Source organism: Nansenia antarctica, assembly GCF_963989245.1.
Source record: "Nansenia antarctica genome assembly, chromosome: 8".
Taxonomy (NCBI): Eukaryota; Metazoa; Chordata; class Actinopteri; order Argentiniformes; family Microstomatidae; genus Nansenia; species Nansenia antarctica.
This window is the reverse complement of record NC_137678.1, coordinates 42,024,084-42,043,411: the sequence shown is the minus strand read 5'-3', so window position 1 is coordinate 42,043,411 and position 19,328 is coordinate 42,024,084. Positions and strand designations below refer to the sequence as shown.

At 50.6% G+C, this 19,328-nt stretch overlaps 1 protein-coding gene across 1 annotated transcript in view; it reads left to right on the top strand.

Annotated features, from left to right (window-relative positions):
* Window positions 1–17,655, top strand: part of LOC308164221 (zinc finger protein 800-like) — a gene marked incomplete at both ends in the record, with an annotated part of 20,325 nt that extends 2,670 nt beyond the window's left edge. Inside the window, 5 exons of the mRNA XM_080538363.1 lie at window positions 1,370–1,646; window positions 11,358–11,453; window positions 12,875–13,018; window positions 13,847–14,232; window positions 16,057–17,655. Coding sequence (XP_080394489.1) covers window positions 1,370–1,646; window positions 11,358–11,453; window positions 12,875–13,018; window positions 13,847–14,232; window positions 16,057–17,655 — 2,502 coding nt within the window. The remainder of the gene's footprint in view (window positions 1–1,369; window positions 1,647–11,357; window positions 11,454–12,874; window positions 13,019–13,846; window positions 14,233–16,056) is intronic.
* Window positions 17,656–19,328: the final 1,673 nt, after the last annotated feature.

The window sequence follows — 19,328 nt, the reverse complement described above, 5'->3', positions numbered from 1 at the left end:
TAGTGAGCGAGCGAAGAGGTCAGAACGGAGGGGGGGGGGGGGGGAGAAGATAAAGTGGAGATGGGAGAGAGGTCAATGGTCAGTGTGGACTAGTCACTTATCTCTGACTGTGTGTGTCACTGACGAGGTGAAAGTCTCTTCCAGCTCTTATGGGGTGTGCGTCCAAACAGTCTGTCCTCTCATCCTCTTCTCCCTTCCTTCTCGAAACACATTGGAGGGGAGGGGGGGGGGGGGAGGATGCGAGTAGAATACTGTCGGCACGCACCGCGGGGATATCTCGCTAATACTCTGGAGACAGGACCAGTGGGGGAAGAGAGAGAGAAGGTCTGATCAAAACAACCCGGCTGAATCAACAACACTCGGCCGAGAGCGCTAGGTTTGACCTACAGGGTTTTAGAAGTGGTGTTGTTATCGCATCGTCAGAGAGTCTAGGAGACGTGCGAGTGGTGAGAGAATGATTGCCGATTGAACGAGTGATGAAAGTCTTTAGCTTCTGTTTCTCTCTCCCTCTCCTTTTTTCTCTCACGCCCCTCCCCCCTCCCACCTCTCTCTCTCGGTGGTCTCCTGTTGTGGTGTGCACCGTGCACCAGTGGGGCCCCAAATAACCAGCCTTAGTTCCAGTACACATCACCAACACACTTTGATTCAACTGGTCAGGGCCTTGGATGAGTTCGGGCCTGCTGCCCCCTTGTAGCGCGGTTGTCCCCTGGCCCGAGGAGGGGGGACACTGGAGCAAACGGACGGGCGTATTCTGGGTTAACTGCCCGCCCGTCACTCCCTGGTCCCTGGTCTCTTTGGGTCTTTACACACTACAGGGCTGACCCGAACCGAACCGTGCTGGCTGGGATGTTTTCTGGTCATATTGGAGTCCTACTTTCTAGCTCTGTTTCGGCAACTATGGTGAATGCGTTACCAGGCCAGCCCAGTACAGTACAGCTCTGCTTAGCTTGGTTCAACTCTGTAGATTTAAGGGTTTAGTCTCTCTGTCCTCTGACTTTCTGCGTCACCTGTCTCACTGTGTCCCTGTCTCACTGTGTGCTGTCTCACTGTGTCCCTGTCTCACTGTATCCTGTCTCACTGTGTCCTGTCTCACTGTGTCCTGTCTCACTGTGTCCTGTCTCACTGTGTGCTGTCTCACTCTATCCCTGTCTCACTCTATCCTGTCTCACTGTGTCCTGTCTCACTGTGTCCCTGTCTCACTGTGTCCTGTCTCACTGTGTCCCTGTCTCACTCTATCCCTGTCTCACTCTATCCCTGTCTCACTCTATCCTGTCTCACTGTATCGTGTCTGACTGTATCCTGTCTCACTGCGCCTCCTGGTCTCACTGCGCCTCCTGGTCTCACTCTCTTCCGTCTGTGTGTGTGTCAGAGCTCCATCAGGATGGACGTGGAGATGGAGGAGGCCCGTTCCCAAGCTCTGGACCCGGCGGACCCCCAGCCCCCGGACCCGGCCCAGCCTGAGCCTGAGCCCCAGGCCCAAGACCAGCCTCAGTCCCAGCCCGAGGACCAGGACCAGGCTCCAGACCAGCCCCAGCCCCCGAGCACTCCCACCAAGGACCAGTGCTGCCAGACGGAGGAGCAGCAGCCCAGCAGCCCCACGGCAGACAAGCCCAGCACGAGCACCGGCCCTGCCCACAACACACCAGGTAAGCCCCGCCCCCCTCCTCACCACCCCAGCGATCCAGCCCTACACGCACTGTTACGCTTCTCACTGCAAACGTCAACCAGCCTGTCTTAACCAAGCCTGACTTCAGATCTGCACGCCGTCACTCGTTTTTTTTGTTTCCGGCGCAACTCTCTCAGTGACCTCACTGAGACCTCATCGACCTCGTCGGGTGATTGATGTGAAAGTCAAGAGTTCCATGGGCGGACCTCAAGTGAGGGGGTCTGACCTTTATGCTCGGAGGTTACCTGCAGAGTTTTTTCTGGTGCAAAAATGTCAGGCAGTGCCTCACCTGCGCCTGGATGCGCTCTACATTAGCATAATGATGTGGTGAGTGAGTTCCCCAGATGCGATGCAAAGCGCCGTGAGGCGGGAAAAAAAAAGATGCAATATATAAACATAACAATTGGAACGCAATCCATTTATGACAACGGCTTGACACTTTGCGATCATCGAGCTCTTTCTGTATAGCGGTCGCTCGCAGGGGAGCGTCAACTGGCTACCGCCCAAGCCAATAAGGAACGGAATCCCATTAGGCAACCCGCCATTGTTCTAGCACCGTCCACCGGCTTGTCATTAGGAGTGCGTTCGCGGAAAGAGCGAGGTTTATAGCAGTTGATAAACACATTGTTGTATCGGGACTTGGGTCCCTTTGTGGCGGTGGTCTCCCCTAGAGGCAGAGAGGTTAAGGGGGGGATTACAGGACATTCCTAAGCCGGGGGGGGGGGGGAGGACATTGTCTCTCTCACAGTGGGGAACAGCCTATCACTTTTTTTCTCTCTCTCTCCCATCTTTCTCTCTCTCTCTCTCTCTCTCTCTCTGTGTCTGCTACCCTCTCTCTCTCTCTCTCTCTCTCTCTCTCTCTCTCTCTCTCTCTCTCTCTCTCTCTCTCTCTCCACTCCACCTCTCTATTCCTGTTCAAGTACATCCTTTCTCCCACCCTCCCCTTTGAAGTAACCGCTGATAGCAGGACGTCTGTTGACTCGCTTCATGAAAGGACCCATTTCTGCCACCCATCCAGTCGTCCAGTCAATGCCCTTTCTAAATGCAATCAATTCAGCAGTCTTATTATTGTTACCTCAGCGTAGGAGGAAGGAAAGATAGAGAGGAGGGATGTAGAAAGTGTTTGAACGGAGCCTCTCTCCCTGTTGCCACACCCCTGGACAGTTGACACAATTATCCTGGTCCCATGACAGGCAGCATTCACCCCCCCCCCCCCCCCCCCCCCCCTCCTCTGCCCTTATTTGCTGCCTTTCACAGATCTGAGACAGCACACACTATCTCTCACACACACACACGCACACCCACACACCACACAGTTTGCCGAGGGCAGAATGAGCGCACAATGGATAAGACGGCTTTTTTGGAGGAAGGCGGCCGAGTCGCTGGGAACAGCGCTGCGTGCCCTCCGCGTGTCTTAGCGTACGTAGGGCCGGGGGGACGTCCCGATACATTGCTTCCTCTCCATGTCACTGCACTAATCGAAAAACACAGGACGGTTTTGGGGGGGTGGGGGGGGGGTGTTTGTTTTCATTTGTCAGTTTGTTTTCATGAGTCACATCAGCACAGATGGAGGGCAGGAGACCCCCCCCTGAGAGAGAGAGAGAGAGAGAGAGAGAGAGAGAGAGAGAGAGAGAGAGAGAGAGAGAGAGAGAGAGTGAGACAGAGTGAGACAGAGTGAGACAGAGAGTGAGTGAGTGAGTGAGTGAGTGATACAGAGAGAGAAAGATATACAGAGAGCGAGAGAGAGAAAGAGAGGGAGGGAGAGAGAGAGAGAGAGAGAGAGAGAGAGAGAGTCAGCCTCACGTGCCGTCTAAATATAGGCCTCAATTAAGCGTCCGTTGCGGAAACTCCACCGTTGCATAAAGCGTTCCACGCCGGGCCGGCTGCTGGCCAGCCAGCGCGTCAGTCAGAGCCAGGCTGCCGGGGCAGCGGGCCGGGAAACGAAGGACACTTTCAATGTTGATTGAATGTCCCGGGTTCGTCAACCAGGAAATTGGTGGAAAAGAAAATCCTGGAGTCCTGGAGGAGGAGAATTAGAATGTTGTGTTTTTATTACGATGGCGTTTTTGGTGTTTTGACAGATCGGCAGCAAACAGAGCCTGAATGCACCTCTCTCTCTCTAGAGTCACTGGTCTGTCACTCTGCTCTGGGGGGGGGGGGGGGGGGGAGCATGAAAGAAGGGTTTGGCAAGCAAGGAAGGAAGGAAAGAAAGAAAGAAAGAAGGCAGTGCGGTCTGGGGTCATCCTGCTGACTGTCACACGGGTTGGATGCCGTAAGGTGGAGGCAGCGTGTTTTGCGAGGGTGTTAGTGAGCCTGACCACACACACACACACACACACACACACACACTCTGCTACACCGTTGATGACACCTGTGAGCAAGAAGGGTGGCTCCAGGTCAACACAAACAACCTCCTCCCATATGCGCACAGACAAACAGGCCGAGAGCACGATAAGCTCCTGAGTTTCAGTGCAGTATGTAATTTCCTGTTTGTCTGGTCTTAGCAGGGAGGAAGGGGTTAACACTGTTTTGGGCCGGCCGTGGCCGTATGCCTGATTGGTTGTCCTCTGACCCCTGGGCTGCAGGGGGGTTCAGGGACCTGCCCCCTTGGATTAGAGCAGCACACCCTGAGGGGCGGGGGAGGGGCCCGGAGCCTACACACACACACACACACACACACGCTGGAATGAATGAACAGCAACAGCATATTTGTTTTGGCAAAAATTACTACCTCTTTCAGTGTAATGACTCACTGTGGTTAGAGTTAGAGTGTGTGTGTGTGTTTGTGTGTGTGTATGAGAGCGTGAGAGTGTGAGAGAGAGTGTGTGAGGGTGTGTAAAAGAGAGAGAGAGAGAGAGAGACAGATCACTCCTGTCGAGCGAGTGTTATAAACACAACTGACATCACAAAAATAAGAAATGGAATCCCTAGACTCGGCCCGGTCCAGTCCTTATTCACTTCTTTTGACTTTAAGGTTCGACAGGTGGCTCCTATAGCGTGTGCTGCGCCCTGGTCTCTCAGGAACATGTTCTCTGTCATGTTCTCTGTTCTGGAAGGGGCTTCACACACTACAGGTCCTGAACCTGATCTTCTCTTCACACGGTTTCAGAAACTACGGTGGAATGCGTAACCCCATACAAAAAGCCTCAGCTCGGCTCAGCTCCGTAAGTGTGAATTAGGGCTTTAGTGTCTAAACCCCCTAATTCACGGTTGTCTAGTCTACCCGCTCCCATGGTTGTCTAGTCCACTCCCTGTCCCCCGCAGGCAGCTTGATTCTCAAACTATAACTATAGCGCCTCTTGTTTGAGCGGCCGGCTGACACACTGACAGGTTGATGGAGGCCTTTCGTATTTCAAGATGGCTGATTTATCAAAGCAAACACAACCCCGGCAGCCAGCGAGCATCAATAATGCAAGGCCTGGAGCCTCGTCTTTGAGGGGAGGCAGGCAGCACCGCATCAGGACAGACAGGACTGAAACACATCTCTCTCTCTATGAAGCTGCGTGTGGGTGTGTTCATATGGATTACTTACAGAGGAGATTAAGATCGCCTGGATTGAAGGACTACGATCTGAAGATCATTGTTAAGTGCAAGGTTTATATTCTATATATATACTATAAATATGTAGTGTATATATAGAATATAAATCTTGCACCTATTGATAACCATAGACCAGGGGTGCTCACACTTTTTGGAACCAAGATCTACTTTTCAAGTAGCCAGTCTGCCAAGATCTACCAGTCTAGTTTCAACATCGCAAACGTACATGCACGTACTACAAACACACACACACACACACACACACACACACACACACACACACACACACACACACACACACACACACACACACACAGTTCCCAGCCTGCATAGTAAACTCACAATACACTTTCCCTCTCTCTGTCACACAGCCACAGGAGAAGACCATCACAAACCCTCCCTCTTTGCTATTCTCGCTCACACACATTCACACACACACACACACACACACACACACACACACACACACACACACACACACACACACACACATTTGCCAGTCTGCATAGGGAGCCATAGCACAAACCCTCCCTCTCTCTCCCCCTCTCTCTCCCTCTCTCTCTCTCACTCTCTTACACACACACACACACACACACACACACACACACACACACACACACACACACACACACACACACTCACTTTCTCTCACTCACACACTGACAGCCAGTCTGCAGTACCATAGCCAACTACTGATCCAACAAACAGAAAAGTAAACCAGATACAAAACAGGTAATTCCCTAGTTTGAAAGGAGGAAATAAATGCATTTCTCTACCTTAGTGGGAGACCTGGCACTGGGAGGAGGCAGCTAGTTTCTAGTAGTCAGGGCTGTAGGAGCTGGTTGCAAGGTGTAGGCAGGCTGCAAGGTGTCATCAGCCACTGTGGATCTGTCATCGAAAAGGCAATCTGCAGCCTCGAGAAACGCTTTTTTCACAATTTCGCCGTCTTTGAATGACTTCTTGTGTTTAACAAGAACGTGACTGACGCGATAAGAAGCTATCGTTACAGCTGTACGTTTTCGCTCTTTTGCCACATTTCCCTTCTAACAGCCATCGTAGATCTGCAGATCAGACAGACGCACTTCCAATAACATCGTGTAAAAGTCCTCCTCCCATTCTGGATGGAAGTTATACGTTATTGGTTTCTTACTTGGTCCAGCTTCCCCACTCATTTGTATACCCTTTCTTTAGTAGTAAATAGTAGAAATTGGAAGGCTAACTAGTTAATTAGGCTCGCCGGTATTTTGTATTTTGTAGTTGGCGCTGTTGACTGTGCATGCGTGGTGAACCGTGTGTTAGGTGAAAAGATCAGATCGCAGACTGGCTTACCTGTACGTCAATCAAGTGGCAAAAGCCATAGTGAGGATGGATGATAGGCAAACTTTGTTGTTGTTGTTGTTGTTGTTGTTGTTGTTGTTGTTCAATGCCATGCGATCTACCCATACTACCTTTGCGATCGACCGGTCGATCGCGATCGACGTATTGGGCACCCCTGCCATAGACCATAGAAAACCATAGAGAGTGTGTGTGTGTGTGTGTGTGTGTGTGTGTGTGTGTGTGTCAGAGAATGAGAGAGAGAGAGAGGGATATTAGATGTGAGAGAGGTGTGTGTCTGGGTGTGTGTGCGTGGGTGGGTGGGTGATCTCGGGGCTGAGCTCCCTCAGGACCTCACTGTCTGTTTGATGACATCACACAACATCACGGGGATGAACGTACATAGTGGTGTGTGTGTGTGTGTGTGTGTGTACGTGTGTGTGTGTTTGATGGCGACGTGCAGCGTCTGACCCCCCTGCCCCCCTTTATCTCCCTGCCACAGTGGGATTGGAAGCGCACACACCCTCTGATGTGTGGGTCCGTCCCCCAGAGCCCTGTGAACTAAACACACATCAAGAAAAAGCAGATGTCCGTCTTTACAGAGGAAATAAACAGCATGCTACAGAGCAAGCGCACATACGTATACACACACAGACACAGACACAGACACAGACACACACACACACACACACACACACACACACACACACACACACACACACACACACACACACCGGGTCCTTCCACTCTGTCTCAATAGCGGCCTGTCTGTGTATCAGACACTAGGCCGATCATATCATCCTTTATTGTGTGTGTGTGTGTGTGTGTGTGTGTGTGTGTATGTCTGCCTGTGATAGCTAAGACGAGATAAGACGGCGGGCCTGTCTATCCTCTGTGCCATTTCTCTGTTGTGATTAGATCAGCCGCTTCAGCTACCTGAAGGCTCAGAGGACATGAGCGGTGGTTCCACCATTAGCCGCGCGCGTCCCCGCGCCTCTCTGTTATCCCTGCCAGGGGATCCTCTCTGCCCACGGTGCCAGCGGGAACACACAGTCTCATCACCGCCGTCAGCTCAGTGGTGTTTTTTAATGCGCAGAGCTTTTAAGTGTTGCTTTGTCTCTCCTGGGTGTTGTGTACCTTGTCAGGTGTGGGTTTTGTTAAGTATGTTTGTTTGGGATTATCGTGTCTCTACATGGGTACGATTATTGTTAAGTTGTCACTTTATTTTGTTGTTGTTGTTTTTGTGGTCTGAGGTGCTGTGCCGCATTTGCCGGAATTTCCCCATGGAAATAAAATATAAATATCAAATATATAATAATATCTATCTAAAGCAGGGGTGGGCAACCCGCGGCTCTTTGCCTGTCTCTGTGCGGCTCTTTAATCCATTCATTAAAAGTGCGTGGCTCGCTCTCTGTGTCTCAATAGGTTTCGTTTTGGTATGGCAATTCATGGCACTCGCCATACCTGGTTTACATTTTTTTAAAATCTGAAACACGTTTAGTCATTTTGGTGATTTTATCCACTACACACAACGGTAACTCAAAACCTCCTGGCTCCATCTCACCCCACCAGCCAGGCGCTGTAGTGGAGCACAGGGTTGCCAGACGGGATTGACAATTTCAAGCCCAACCAGTCTAAAAGCTGCCGAATCCCACCCGTCCAGAGTGACCAAAAGTAGGCCTATCTGGCAACACTGGAGCGGGACATCGGTTCCTCAATAAATAAGCCATGAGTAACGTTAATGTTAAAACCATGTCCACGATTCTCGTTCATTCAGGTGTGTTAAACAAACTGTATAAATGCCATTTACATACTGTTGGTTCAAATGTAACATATTATTGAACAAGTTCATGTCATGTTCTGTCAGTACAAACATGTTCTAATGTTATTTTAGTGAGTTCGCTAGTTAGCGAACATTAAAGATTACAACAGCTAGTTTACGTATGTCAACAACTTCTCTATTCTCAATAATTTCAGTAATAATTGTACCAAATTGGGGCCAGTAACACTGACTTGTGTGTGAGTAAGTTATATGTGTGTGCAAGCATGTTTTTGATATTGTCAATCGTCTCACTTTTACTAGGTGAGCTGGTAAAACAAATATGCCACGGGAAAAAAGGAAAATGGACATAAAGACCTCTTTTGGTCAAAGGGCAGCAGAGACAAGTACAGGGACACAGGTGAGGTCTAATCTAGTGTTTCAACAGTGCAGTTAATTTAGAGTTGAGAATAGCTAAATCTGTTATGTTTTGTTTCTAAGGAGATTGAACCAGTCTGCCTGCTAGGAAAGATGTAGGCTACTACCTGCATACTGTAGTTGTCTCCTTTATTCATTACCTTAATGACCCATCGACTTCTCGCACTCCAGCCGTAAGGCATGGAGTATCATGAACAATCTCACTGGTAGGTCCAGACACTCCCCCCGTCACTGCCCCATCTCTGCAAATAAAATCGCATCACAATTTGTGAAAAGTGGGTCATACGAGGGCAAAGACCGCGAGTCGTCTCGACTTGTGGCAAAAGAAGTGTCAGACCTCTGGAGGACCCCAACACCTAGCAGTGACTACATCTCCGGTGAATTCACCCCGGAGGAGTTCGCTGCTGCCCTCCAGCATCTAAAGCCAGGGAAAGCTCCGGGGCCTGATTCCATCTGCCCGGAGCTTATTCTCCATGCCGCACCCGCCTTGAAGTCCTGGCTGAGAGCGTTCCTCACTTCCTGTTTGCGCCAACTCAAGATCCCCAAAATCTGGCGAAGAGCCCTAGTTGTTGCGATCCCTAAACCGAATAAGCCTGAAGGGGACCCTAAGAGTTACCGTCCCATCTCTCTGTTATGCATCCCCTTCAAGATCCTCGAGCGTCTCATCTACGCCCGCATCGAACCAATTGTCGACCCGCTGCTCCCACGTGAGCAGGCCGGGTTCCGACGCGGGAGGTCGACCGTAGATCAAGTCACCCTTATGACTCAAGACATCGAGGATTGCTTTTCGGCAAAAAAGAAGGCCGGGGCCGTCTTTATAGACCTGACGGCTGCCTACGATACCGTATGGCATCGCGGCCTCTCCTGCAAGCTGCTCCGCCTGCTGCCGGACAGGCACATGGTCAGAATGATCATGGAGCTCATCCGTAACCGCAGCTTTACCCTCACCACCGGTCGCGGACAGCTAAGCAGGCTTCGACGCCTTAAGAACGGCGTCCCTCAGGGATCGGTCCTGGCCCCCCTCCTCTATAATATCTATACCTATGACCTGCCCAACACACTCTCGCGGAAGTACGCCTACGCAGACGACCTCGCAGTGGTGTACTCTGCTGGAAATTGGCAGTCTGTGGAGGGGATTCTGAGCCAGGACATGCAGACACTAGTGGCATACTTCCGGAAATGGAGATTGAAGCTTAGCGAGGCAAAGACGGTGTCGGCTGCCTTCCACCTTAACAACAGGGAGGCTAAACGTGAGCTTAGAGTACACCTAGATGGAACTCCCCTGCCATGTTCCGCTGAGCCAATCTATCTCGGCGTGACATTGGACAGGACGCTCACGTTTCGCCGACACCTCGAGTCACTGCGCAAGAAGTTAACAGCTCGTGTGGCGTTGATGAGGCGACTGGTTGGCTCGGGCTGGGGCGCCGGCGCAAGGACCTTGCGCACGGCAGCCCTAGCCCTCGTTTATTCAACTAGTGAATACTGCGCCCCAGTATGGTGTCGCAGTGCCCACACCCGCCTCATCGACTCGCCTATAAACGAAGCCTTGCGCATTGTGACAGGATGCCTGCGTCCTACCCCCGTGGACAACCTTCCCATCCTAGCAGGCATCCAGCCCGCAGGCCTCCGCCGCATGGGAGCCACAGCACGTCTCGCCTGCCGGGCCGCGGAGCTTAATAACCATCTGCTCCATGATAGGCTCACTATAACAGCGGAGCCCTCCCGGCGTCTCAAGTCGAGACACCCATTTGTGCCTGCCGCACAGGATCTCAGGCAGCAATGCAGAGATCTCAACATCAGTGCGGCAGGATGGGCGGATTATATGTGGCGCGCGGAGTGGGAGGCTAACACCTCCAAACTCCGCGACCACATCCCAGTTGCCGGCGCTGAGCCCCTCGGGATGGACTTGCCAAGGCTATCCTGGGTGAGGCTCAATCGTCTCCGGACCGGCGTCGGGCGTTTCCGCTCATCAATGCACAGATGGGGCTTGGCCCCAAATGCGTCGTGCGAGTGTGGCGCAGAGGACCAAACCGCAGACCATATTATCCTGGATTGCCCGGTGTACCACCCACCCAACGGGATGCATGGTCTGTCGGTATTAGATGACGAGACGATGACGTGGCTTCTGGAGGGGTGTCCAGAAATATAGCCCGGGTGAGCCCCTCAACCAGGTCTCGGGGTGGTAAAAGGGTAGCCCCTCGGCCCCGAGCCTGGTGGAGTGGAGAGGAAAAACAACTACCCATACGCCGAAGAAGAAGAAGAATTACCTTAATGTCATATAAGTAAATTGTATAGAAACAACTCACCAAAATTGACTATTGCACAACTGTTTTGAAAAACAAATCCACTCAGACCTTGCCATACCTTGGCTTTTGCTGAAATGACACCACTGGTCTCATAGCCTATTGGAAATGTATTGCGTGTGTGTGAATGAGCGCTTTTGTGAGCCCGCATGTATGATGTGGCTCTTTCTGGTACCCCAACACTTTGGCTCTTAGTCTCCGACTGGTTGGCCACCCCTGATCTAAAGTGTCTTCTCCCTCTCTGTAATTGCAGTGTGTGTGTAAAGTGTGTATTCTCTGTGTGTAGTTACAGTGTATTGTCAGTGTTTCTAAATGTGTTGTGTGTGTGTTGTTGCAGGGTGCTGTGTAGAACCGGGGGACCCTCCCCTGCTGCAGCAGCCTCTGCAGACCTCCAAGTCAGGCATCCAGCAGATCATCGACTGCTTCCGCTCAGGTACACGGCTGGACACAGGCTGTGTTCCAAATGGCATACTAGCCTACTGCATACTGCATACTGCATACTGAATGAGTATATACTGCATACTGCATACTGAATGAGTATATACTGCATACTGCCTACTAAATTCATAATCAGTATGCCAATACCAGCCAACCGTTCACACCGCAGCATGCATCTCAGTATCCCAGAATGCATTTCGCGCCGGAGAGATTTTAAATCCTCCATTTTGAACCTTCATGGGCTAAAAGGTGTAATTTTGGCTCTACAAGTGTTAACATGTCATTTTATGAAGTTTTAATATGTTTTCAGGCGAGAAAGTGACATGATTGTACAAGTTGCTGAAACTGAAATAAAAACTAAGTTAAAAATAAAATAAATACTAGGTGAACGTGTGTAAGACACGAATAAACTTGGTTTCTATGCATTTCAAGTGGCATCTTTGTAATCATGACAACATAGTCATGTCTAAGAATGCATTTCACCATGTAAATTCCCCAAATAGTGAAAATACCACCGCTCATCTGTGATCAGACTTAGCTGAGGTATCAAATACAGTGCAAAAAAGCAGCATATGCACACTCAAATCTGTGCAAAAAACTATGTTTATTGCGAGCTTTCGGTCTCCAGGCTCTCAGACCATGTAAACAACAGCTGTATAACGGGTTTGTATGACGCAGTTTGACGAGACTGAAGAGACACACAATACATTTTGGGGATGTTGAGTAGGAATAGCACGGGTCGAACGCATACTCAGAGATCCTGGATAATCTAGTATCCATGTTACGGTACTCTACCCCTAACCCTAACCCTAACCCTAGCACCTAACCATAACCCTAGTTTTCCCACATGTACCGTATTCCCACATGTATCGTAACATCCATACTAGATTTCTCGCATACTCACATTTCACATACTATACATTGTGGACGCACTGCATACTCAAAATCCACGTCATACCTAGTATGAATAGTATGCTGGTATGCCATTCTGAACACAGCCACAGTCAGAATGGAATGATCAGAATGTTGTTTTGTTTCTGGGTTTTGTGTGGTGACCCAAGTGTGGTGACCCTTGGTTTTTACAGCCCGGTATAATCAGGTAATTACTGGGAATTGGTGTCGTTAATATGCACTTATCCCAGTAATAACAGTTTGACCCAGCACTTTTGGTTGGATTCACTGACATTAAGCACAATGTGCCATTTAGTACTAGGTAGTTACAAACTGTGCTAATTGGTTGAGGTAAGTACCAGGATATACCCTTTGTTGCCACATAGTTACCACATAGTTCCTTAGTGAATATGAGTGTAAATGCCAGCAGAAACAAGGCTGTGAATGAATGTGTTTCTCCCAGACTGAGCCGAATATAAGCCTGGTGCTAGTCTAACGCTGCCCCCTTGTGTTGGTCCAGCGCAGGTACTACCCAGTTGAAGCACATTCTGCTGAAGGAGGTGGACACCATCTTTGAGTGTAAGCTCTGCCGCAGCCTGTTCCGAGGCCTACCCAACCTCATCACCCACAAAGAGTACTACTGCCTCACCCGCCTGCCGGAGCCCGATGGTGGGTGTCTATCCGCACACTAATGGACTCATATTAATAGGTTTCCTTTATGCGTGTCAAGTGGAAATGTCTCTCTCTACCCCTCACTTTCTCTCTCTCTCTCTGCCTCTCTCTGCCTCTCGCGCTGAAGTGTGAACTCGTGCACTTTCCCTACGTGGATTTAAAAGCATAGAATCGGTCTAGCCATTGTACTCCTATACCATCCCTCTAAATCCATGTGACAAGTGCACGGGGGCATAGTTCAGGAGAAGGGTGTCGAAACAATACGCGGCATCACTCATCCGCTTAACGCCTCTTCCCCTCTCTTCCCCTCTCTTTCCCCCCATAATTCCACTCCCTCCATCACCCCCCTCTCATTCCCATCACTCTCTCTCCCCCTCTAATGCAGTTTCTGCTCTCTTCTCCTCTCCTCTCTCTTCTCCTCTCCTCTTCTCTCATATCCGTAAGTGAATTCTACTTGCGTGCTGACGTCTCCTTCTTGGATCCTAGTCTCGTTATCCCCCCCCCCCGCGCCCCCCTCTCTCCTGCCCTGTACGGTCTCTTGCTCATAGAAAAAACAAATCCTTTCTGACCCTTCCAGTGAGATGGTTTCCCTGACCGTCTACCCTCTTAGAATAAAAGGTTCTCTGTCCCTGTGGGAGAACCCTATGACGAGGTCTACACGGAACGCAAAAAGGGTTCTTATGTAGAACACAAAGGGGTTCTTCGAAGGTGTTCTTCCACAAGGACGGCTGTAGACTCCTTTTCCTTCAGAGTGTTTGTGTGTCCCTGTGTCCTCTCTTCTCTTCTCACGCTGGCCATCTCTCTCTCGGCCCCTGTCCCCTCCAGGTCCGTCTGGTGACGACCAGCAGACCGTGGCCATCAAGGACCTGCTGGAGGCCATCTACCCCCGGAAGGACCGGCCGGACCAGGTTGTGCGGCTGGAGCCCATCCAGACCAGCAGCAATGCCGTGTTCCAGTACACCTCCTCAGAGGAGGAGCTGGCCCAGCTGGCCCAGTACCCCCAGCACACCCCCCTGGAGTCCCGCAGCCACAGCCCCGACCACAGCCCCGAGCACTGGGGGGCGGAGCCGGCGGAGCAGTCCGACCAGGCTGACCAGGCCGACGACCACTCCCGGCCCGGGGCCGAGGCGGACACGCAGAGGAGGAGCGACGCGGAGGACGAGGGGAGAGAGGAGGCGGCGCAGCCTGAGGAGGACGAATCCACCAGCGGGGTGGGTAGACAGACAGGCAGACAGACAGGCAGGCAGGCAGACAGACAGACAGACGGGCAGACTGGCAGGCAGACAAACAGACAGACAGACAGACAGGTAGACAGACAGACAGACAGACAGGCAGGCAGGCAGGCAGGCAGACAGACAGACAAATACTACAAATGATGTATACACCGTATAGCACATCATATACAGTGCATTTACATTTTACATTTATTATTTGAGACATTCAGACAGCGCCCTCCATAAGTATTGGAAAGAGGACACATTTTGTCTTTTTTAGCTCTATCTTCCAACAATTACTATGAGGTAAAAGTAGAGATTCTCAGCTTCAATCCAAAGGTTTTGTTTTTCAGATTCGTTCACTATTTAAATACTATTTAGTACAACATTTTTTAAACATACTCCCCTGACTCCAGGGCTTCAAAAGTATTGGAAAAACATAATATAATATCCAAATAAAGTACTCATGTGTAGTATTTGTTCGATAATACTTTGCATGCGACAATCCTCTGCAAACTAACACTGTTTTAGTAGGCATACAAACAATTGAATCAACTGTTGGAATGTGACCATAACTGCCTGAAGTCTGCGACCCGTTGACCCCACCAGATGCTAAGTATCATCTCTGGTGATGATCTGCCAGGCCTGTACTGCAGCCATATTCCCTTTTTGTTTGTTTTGAGGAATTTATGCCTAAAATCTTGTCAGGAAATGAAATGCATGTTCAATTGGATTTAAATCCAAAAATTGACTTGGCCAGTTAAGAACATTCCGCTTTTTGGCCCAGAAAAACTCCCAAGTTGCCATTGTCTTAGTACGGTATAATGAAGTGGTGTCTTGTCCAATGGTAATTAGATGGTATTCGGTAAATCTTGGGCCGATCCTTTTTTCTCCAAAGTTTCCTTGCTACATGAGAATATTCATATTATCTGGACACAAGACTGTTTTGCAGACCTCAGGTTTTGGAGGTACTTTTTAGCAAACCTGCCCATCCTTTCTGAAGATAACTAAGGCTTTGCACCTTGCAGTGAAGCCTCTGGAGTGTGGCTGGTGACGTGTCCTGCAGATGGTAGGCTCTGACTAGGCTCGGACTCTTCCCAGCCTACCTCCTGGAGAGTGTTCCCCATCTGTGGGACAGCTGTTTTGCTGTTTTGGGAGTTTTCATCATTCTAGTGAGCATTCTTCAGTCATCCACTGTGAAAACCTTCCTTGGCCTACCAGCCTGTTTGAGATTACTGAGATCACCTGTGCTTTCATTCTATTTGAATTACGTTACAAACTGTTGATTTGAGTAAATGGTAAGGTTTTGGACCATGTTTCTGATATGTTTCTCTGTTATTTCAGCCTCATAACGGCTTCCTTGACTTTCATTGACGTATCTTCCTTACATATCTTGACACCGATAGCAGACGCCACGGTCAAATACCAAACCCTACATCTATACTACACATTGACAGCTCTTTTACGCCTGCACAACGGAACACACCTGACTAACCAGAAACATCTGTGTAACACGTTTCAGATGTTTGCAGGTGCCCTGAAATAGGGGGCTCTGTATAAAAGGGGTTGTCATTTATAAATGGTGAACCCAATCTGAAAAAAGAAAACATAGAATTAAAGCTGAGAATCTGTAACCTCATAGTTAATTGTTTGATTTCAATCCAAACTGAGTATAGAGCTAAAAGAAGACAAAATGCTTCCTGTTACCAATACTTTTGGCACTATATTGTGTAGTATATTATACTGTTAAGTATCAGACCGAATAATAATGCGTAATGTGTTGACAACAACGTAATCACACGTCCTCTCCCTTGTCCCCAGGTGGAGGATGTGACCATCTCCTGCTGCCTGTGCGGCAAAGACTTCAACTCTCGCCGCAGCATCCGCCGTCACTGCCGCAAGATGCACCGGAGCAAACTGGAGGAGCTGAGGAAGTTCACCGAGACGCGCACCGTCCCCATCAGCCTCCTGTCCATGGTGAAGGGCCGCCCGCGCACCATCAGCAAGCCCACCGGCAAGTCCTGCCCCGTCTGCTTCAAGGCCTTCGCCACCAAGGCCAACGTCCGGCGGCACTTCGACGAGGTCCACCGCGGGCTCCGCCGAGACACCATCACCCCGGACATCGCCACGCGGCCGGGGCAGCCGCTGTCGCTAGAAGCCACTCCTCCCCGCAAGAGCGCCAACTCTTCACCCACGCGGGGGAACACGACCCCCACTAAGGCCCCCGCCACCCCCCCACCCCAGCCCAAGCCTCCCCAGCCCCAGTACAATCTGGCAACACGTCGGTGTCTGCTGTGTAAGAGGAAGTACAACTCCCAGGTCATACTCAAAAGACACATGCGCATCGTCCACAGGATATACAACCTGAAGGACAACAAGTCTGAAACCACGACAACAACAACAACAGCTACCGCTACCACGGAAACCACCACCAACAACAACAACAACAACAGCAGCAGCAGCAGCGCCCCTAGCAACAGCGTACGAGTGAAGGAGGAGAACGTCGAACCCTCGGACGACCCCGACAGCAGCCCCGCCCCTTCCCCAAGCAACGACACGGACAGGAAGGATGCTTTCACGCAGGCCAAGGGTACGAAGTTGAAAGAGGAGGAAGCGGAGGTCCCTAAAACGTCCGGCCGCACTAGCGGCCGGCCCCCCAAACTCTCGGTGGGCTTCGACTTCAAGCAGCTGTTCTGCAAGCTGTGCAAGCGGCAGTTCAGCTCGCGGCAGAACCTCACCAAGCACATCGAGCTGCACACGGACGGCAACGACATCTTCATCAAGTTCTACCGCTGCCCGCTGTGCCGCTACGAGTCGCGCCGCAAGCGGGACGTTCTCCGGCACGTGACGGTGGTCCACAAGAAGTCGTCGAGCTACCTGGCCAAGATCATGCCCAAGCTGGAGAACCGCGCGGTGAAGCGGCCGGCCGAGGTGGTCCTCAACACCAACTCCACCACCGCCAAGAGGGCGGCGGTCAAAGAGGAGGTTAACGGCCGCCACTCGCCTCCCTCGCCCCCTGTCACGCGCAAACAAGACCTCCTCCTCTCCTCGCCCGCGTCTTCCGCCTCCACCCCCGTCACGAGGAAGCAGGACCGGCAGCAGCAGGACCAGGTCACCAGCCCCCCTCTGACCCGCAAGATGGACAAACAGCACCAGGACTCGCCCGCCTCGGCCTCTCACCCCCCCGCCACCCGGTGGCAGGAGGCCCACCAGGACACCAGCAGCGGCACCTCGGAGGTCCGCGTCACCAAGAACTTCTCGCTGCACGCCTGCGACGTGTGCGGCCGCGCCTTCGCCAAGAAGCTCTACCTGGAGTCTCACAAGAGGAGCCACAGGAACGCCGCGGCCGCCGCCGCCGTCAGCACGCCCGACACCCGGACGAAGGGAGTCAGCACGCGCTCCAAGGCTCTGCTCTGGTAAACCGCCATGGTAAGTCTAGTTTTTATTTTATTTATTTATTTATTTTTTTCCGGAGTGGGGCAGTCCCACTCATATTTTTTCATTTTTTTATTGACAGATATAGTAGAGATTTAGACAGGAAGGATGGGTGAGAGAGAGAGGAGGGATGACATGCAGGATATGTCCCCGGCCGGAATCGAACTGGGGACCCTGCGGTTACAAGGTCAACGCCTAACCCGCTACGCCACCTAAGCGCCCGAGTCTAGTTTTTTTGTATGTTACGGACGGTACATGTGGGAATACGGTACATGTGGGAAAACTAGGGTTATGGTTAGGTGCTAGGGTTAGGGTTAGGTGCTAGGGTTAGGGGTAGAGTTAGGGTTAGGGTTAGACATGCCAGCATGTACCAAGTCGACGTTTTATGCTGCCATGTCCCCGGAAATGCCAACATAAACCGTTTTCCCACATAACCGCAACATATACATTTTATTCATATATTCATTCATTTCTCTATTAAAAGACGAACTATTGTCTTCATTTAATTAATTGTTCACCTCTCGACCAACCAGGTTGTTATTGTTAACATAGTTCTATACCTAGAGAAGGCATGTGATGTTTTTTTCGCTCATTCGTTGCATTTGTGACGGCTTGAGGCATGCAATCTGTCCTGGGGCTAACAAATGCCAGACTGCGTGGGACACTGGGACTGTGCTGGCACTCGGCGGTGTGAACAGACACCCCGGCACAGCGGGAGTAGTTCAGTATTTTCAGCTAAACGTTGGATTTAAGCCTGCTCAAATCCCAGAATAACAGGAATCACAGGAATGACTACATGGCTATTCATTTAGAGGAGCGCAGCCTCTAGGGATCTAACTCTATTAGCCCAGTATTTAGACTTGGCTACGTGTGTGTGTCTATGCATTTTTTTTTTATTACTGAGGGTAGAGTTATGTGTTATTCAATTTCTAAATATTTTGTTTAACTTGCAGATTTGACTTGGTTGAGATGGAATGGACCCAGTAGTGTGGTATTTCGTATTTTATTTGAGCCTTGTTTTAACAGGGAGCCCTGCAATACAAATGATACAAATGCGTAGGATACAAACAGGTATACGATACCGAAAGGTGACCTCGAGTCTGAGCTGCTGGATTCCTGTTTGTGCCCTGATATGAGAGAGAGTGAGAGAGAGACCCCCCCCACTATAGTCAGACATGGTTTAATGAGAGGCTAGTCTCCCCAGAGTCCCCTGCATGTAGCAACACTCCTAGTCATCCATTCTCTCTCTCCTACCTCTCTTATCCCTCCCTCCAAGTAATGAAGGATCCTGTAGCCAGCTCCGGAAATGAGGCCCCCAATCCCTCTCACCTCCAAGCTTCCCTGACCCTGTCTCTCTCCTCCTCCTCTCCCGTCCCTCCCCCGGACTCTGGGCAAGCTGAGCTCTGTGAGGCTTAGGGACGAGCCTCTTAAGCCGTGATTAAATTAACGTGCGTGTGGAGGTCTGATGAAGCCAACCAGTCGGTATCTGTTACAGTGCTGGGGAGACCACAGAGAGACAAGGGGAACATTCATTACAGAAGACTCAAACCTTTTGGTCTCTTATCTACTGCAGCCATTCTCAACCGGGGACGTTGCTGACATAATAAAATTGATTAAAATTCCCCAAAACGATAGTTACGCAACTTATCATGTCAAAA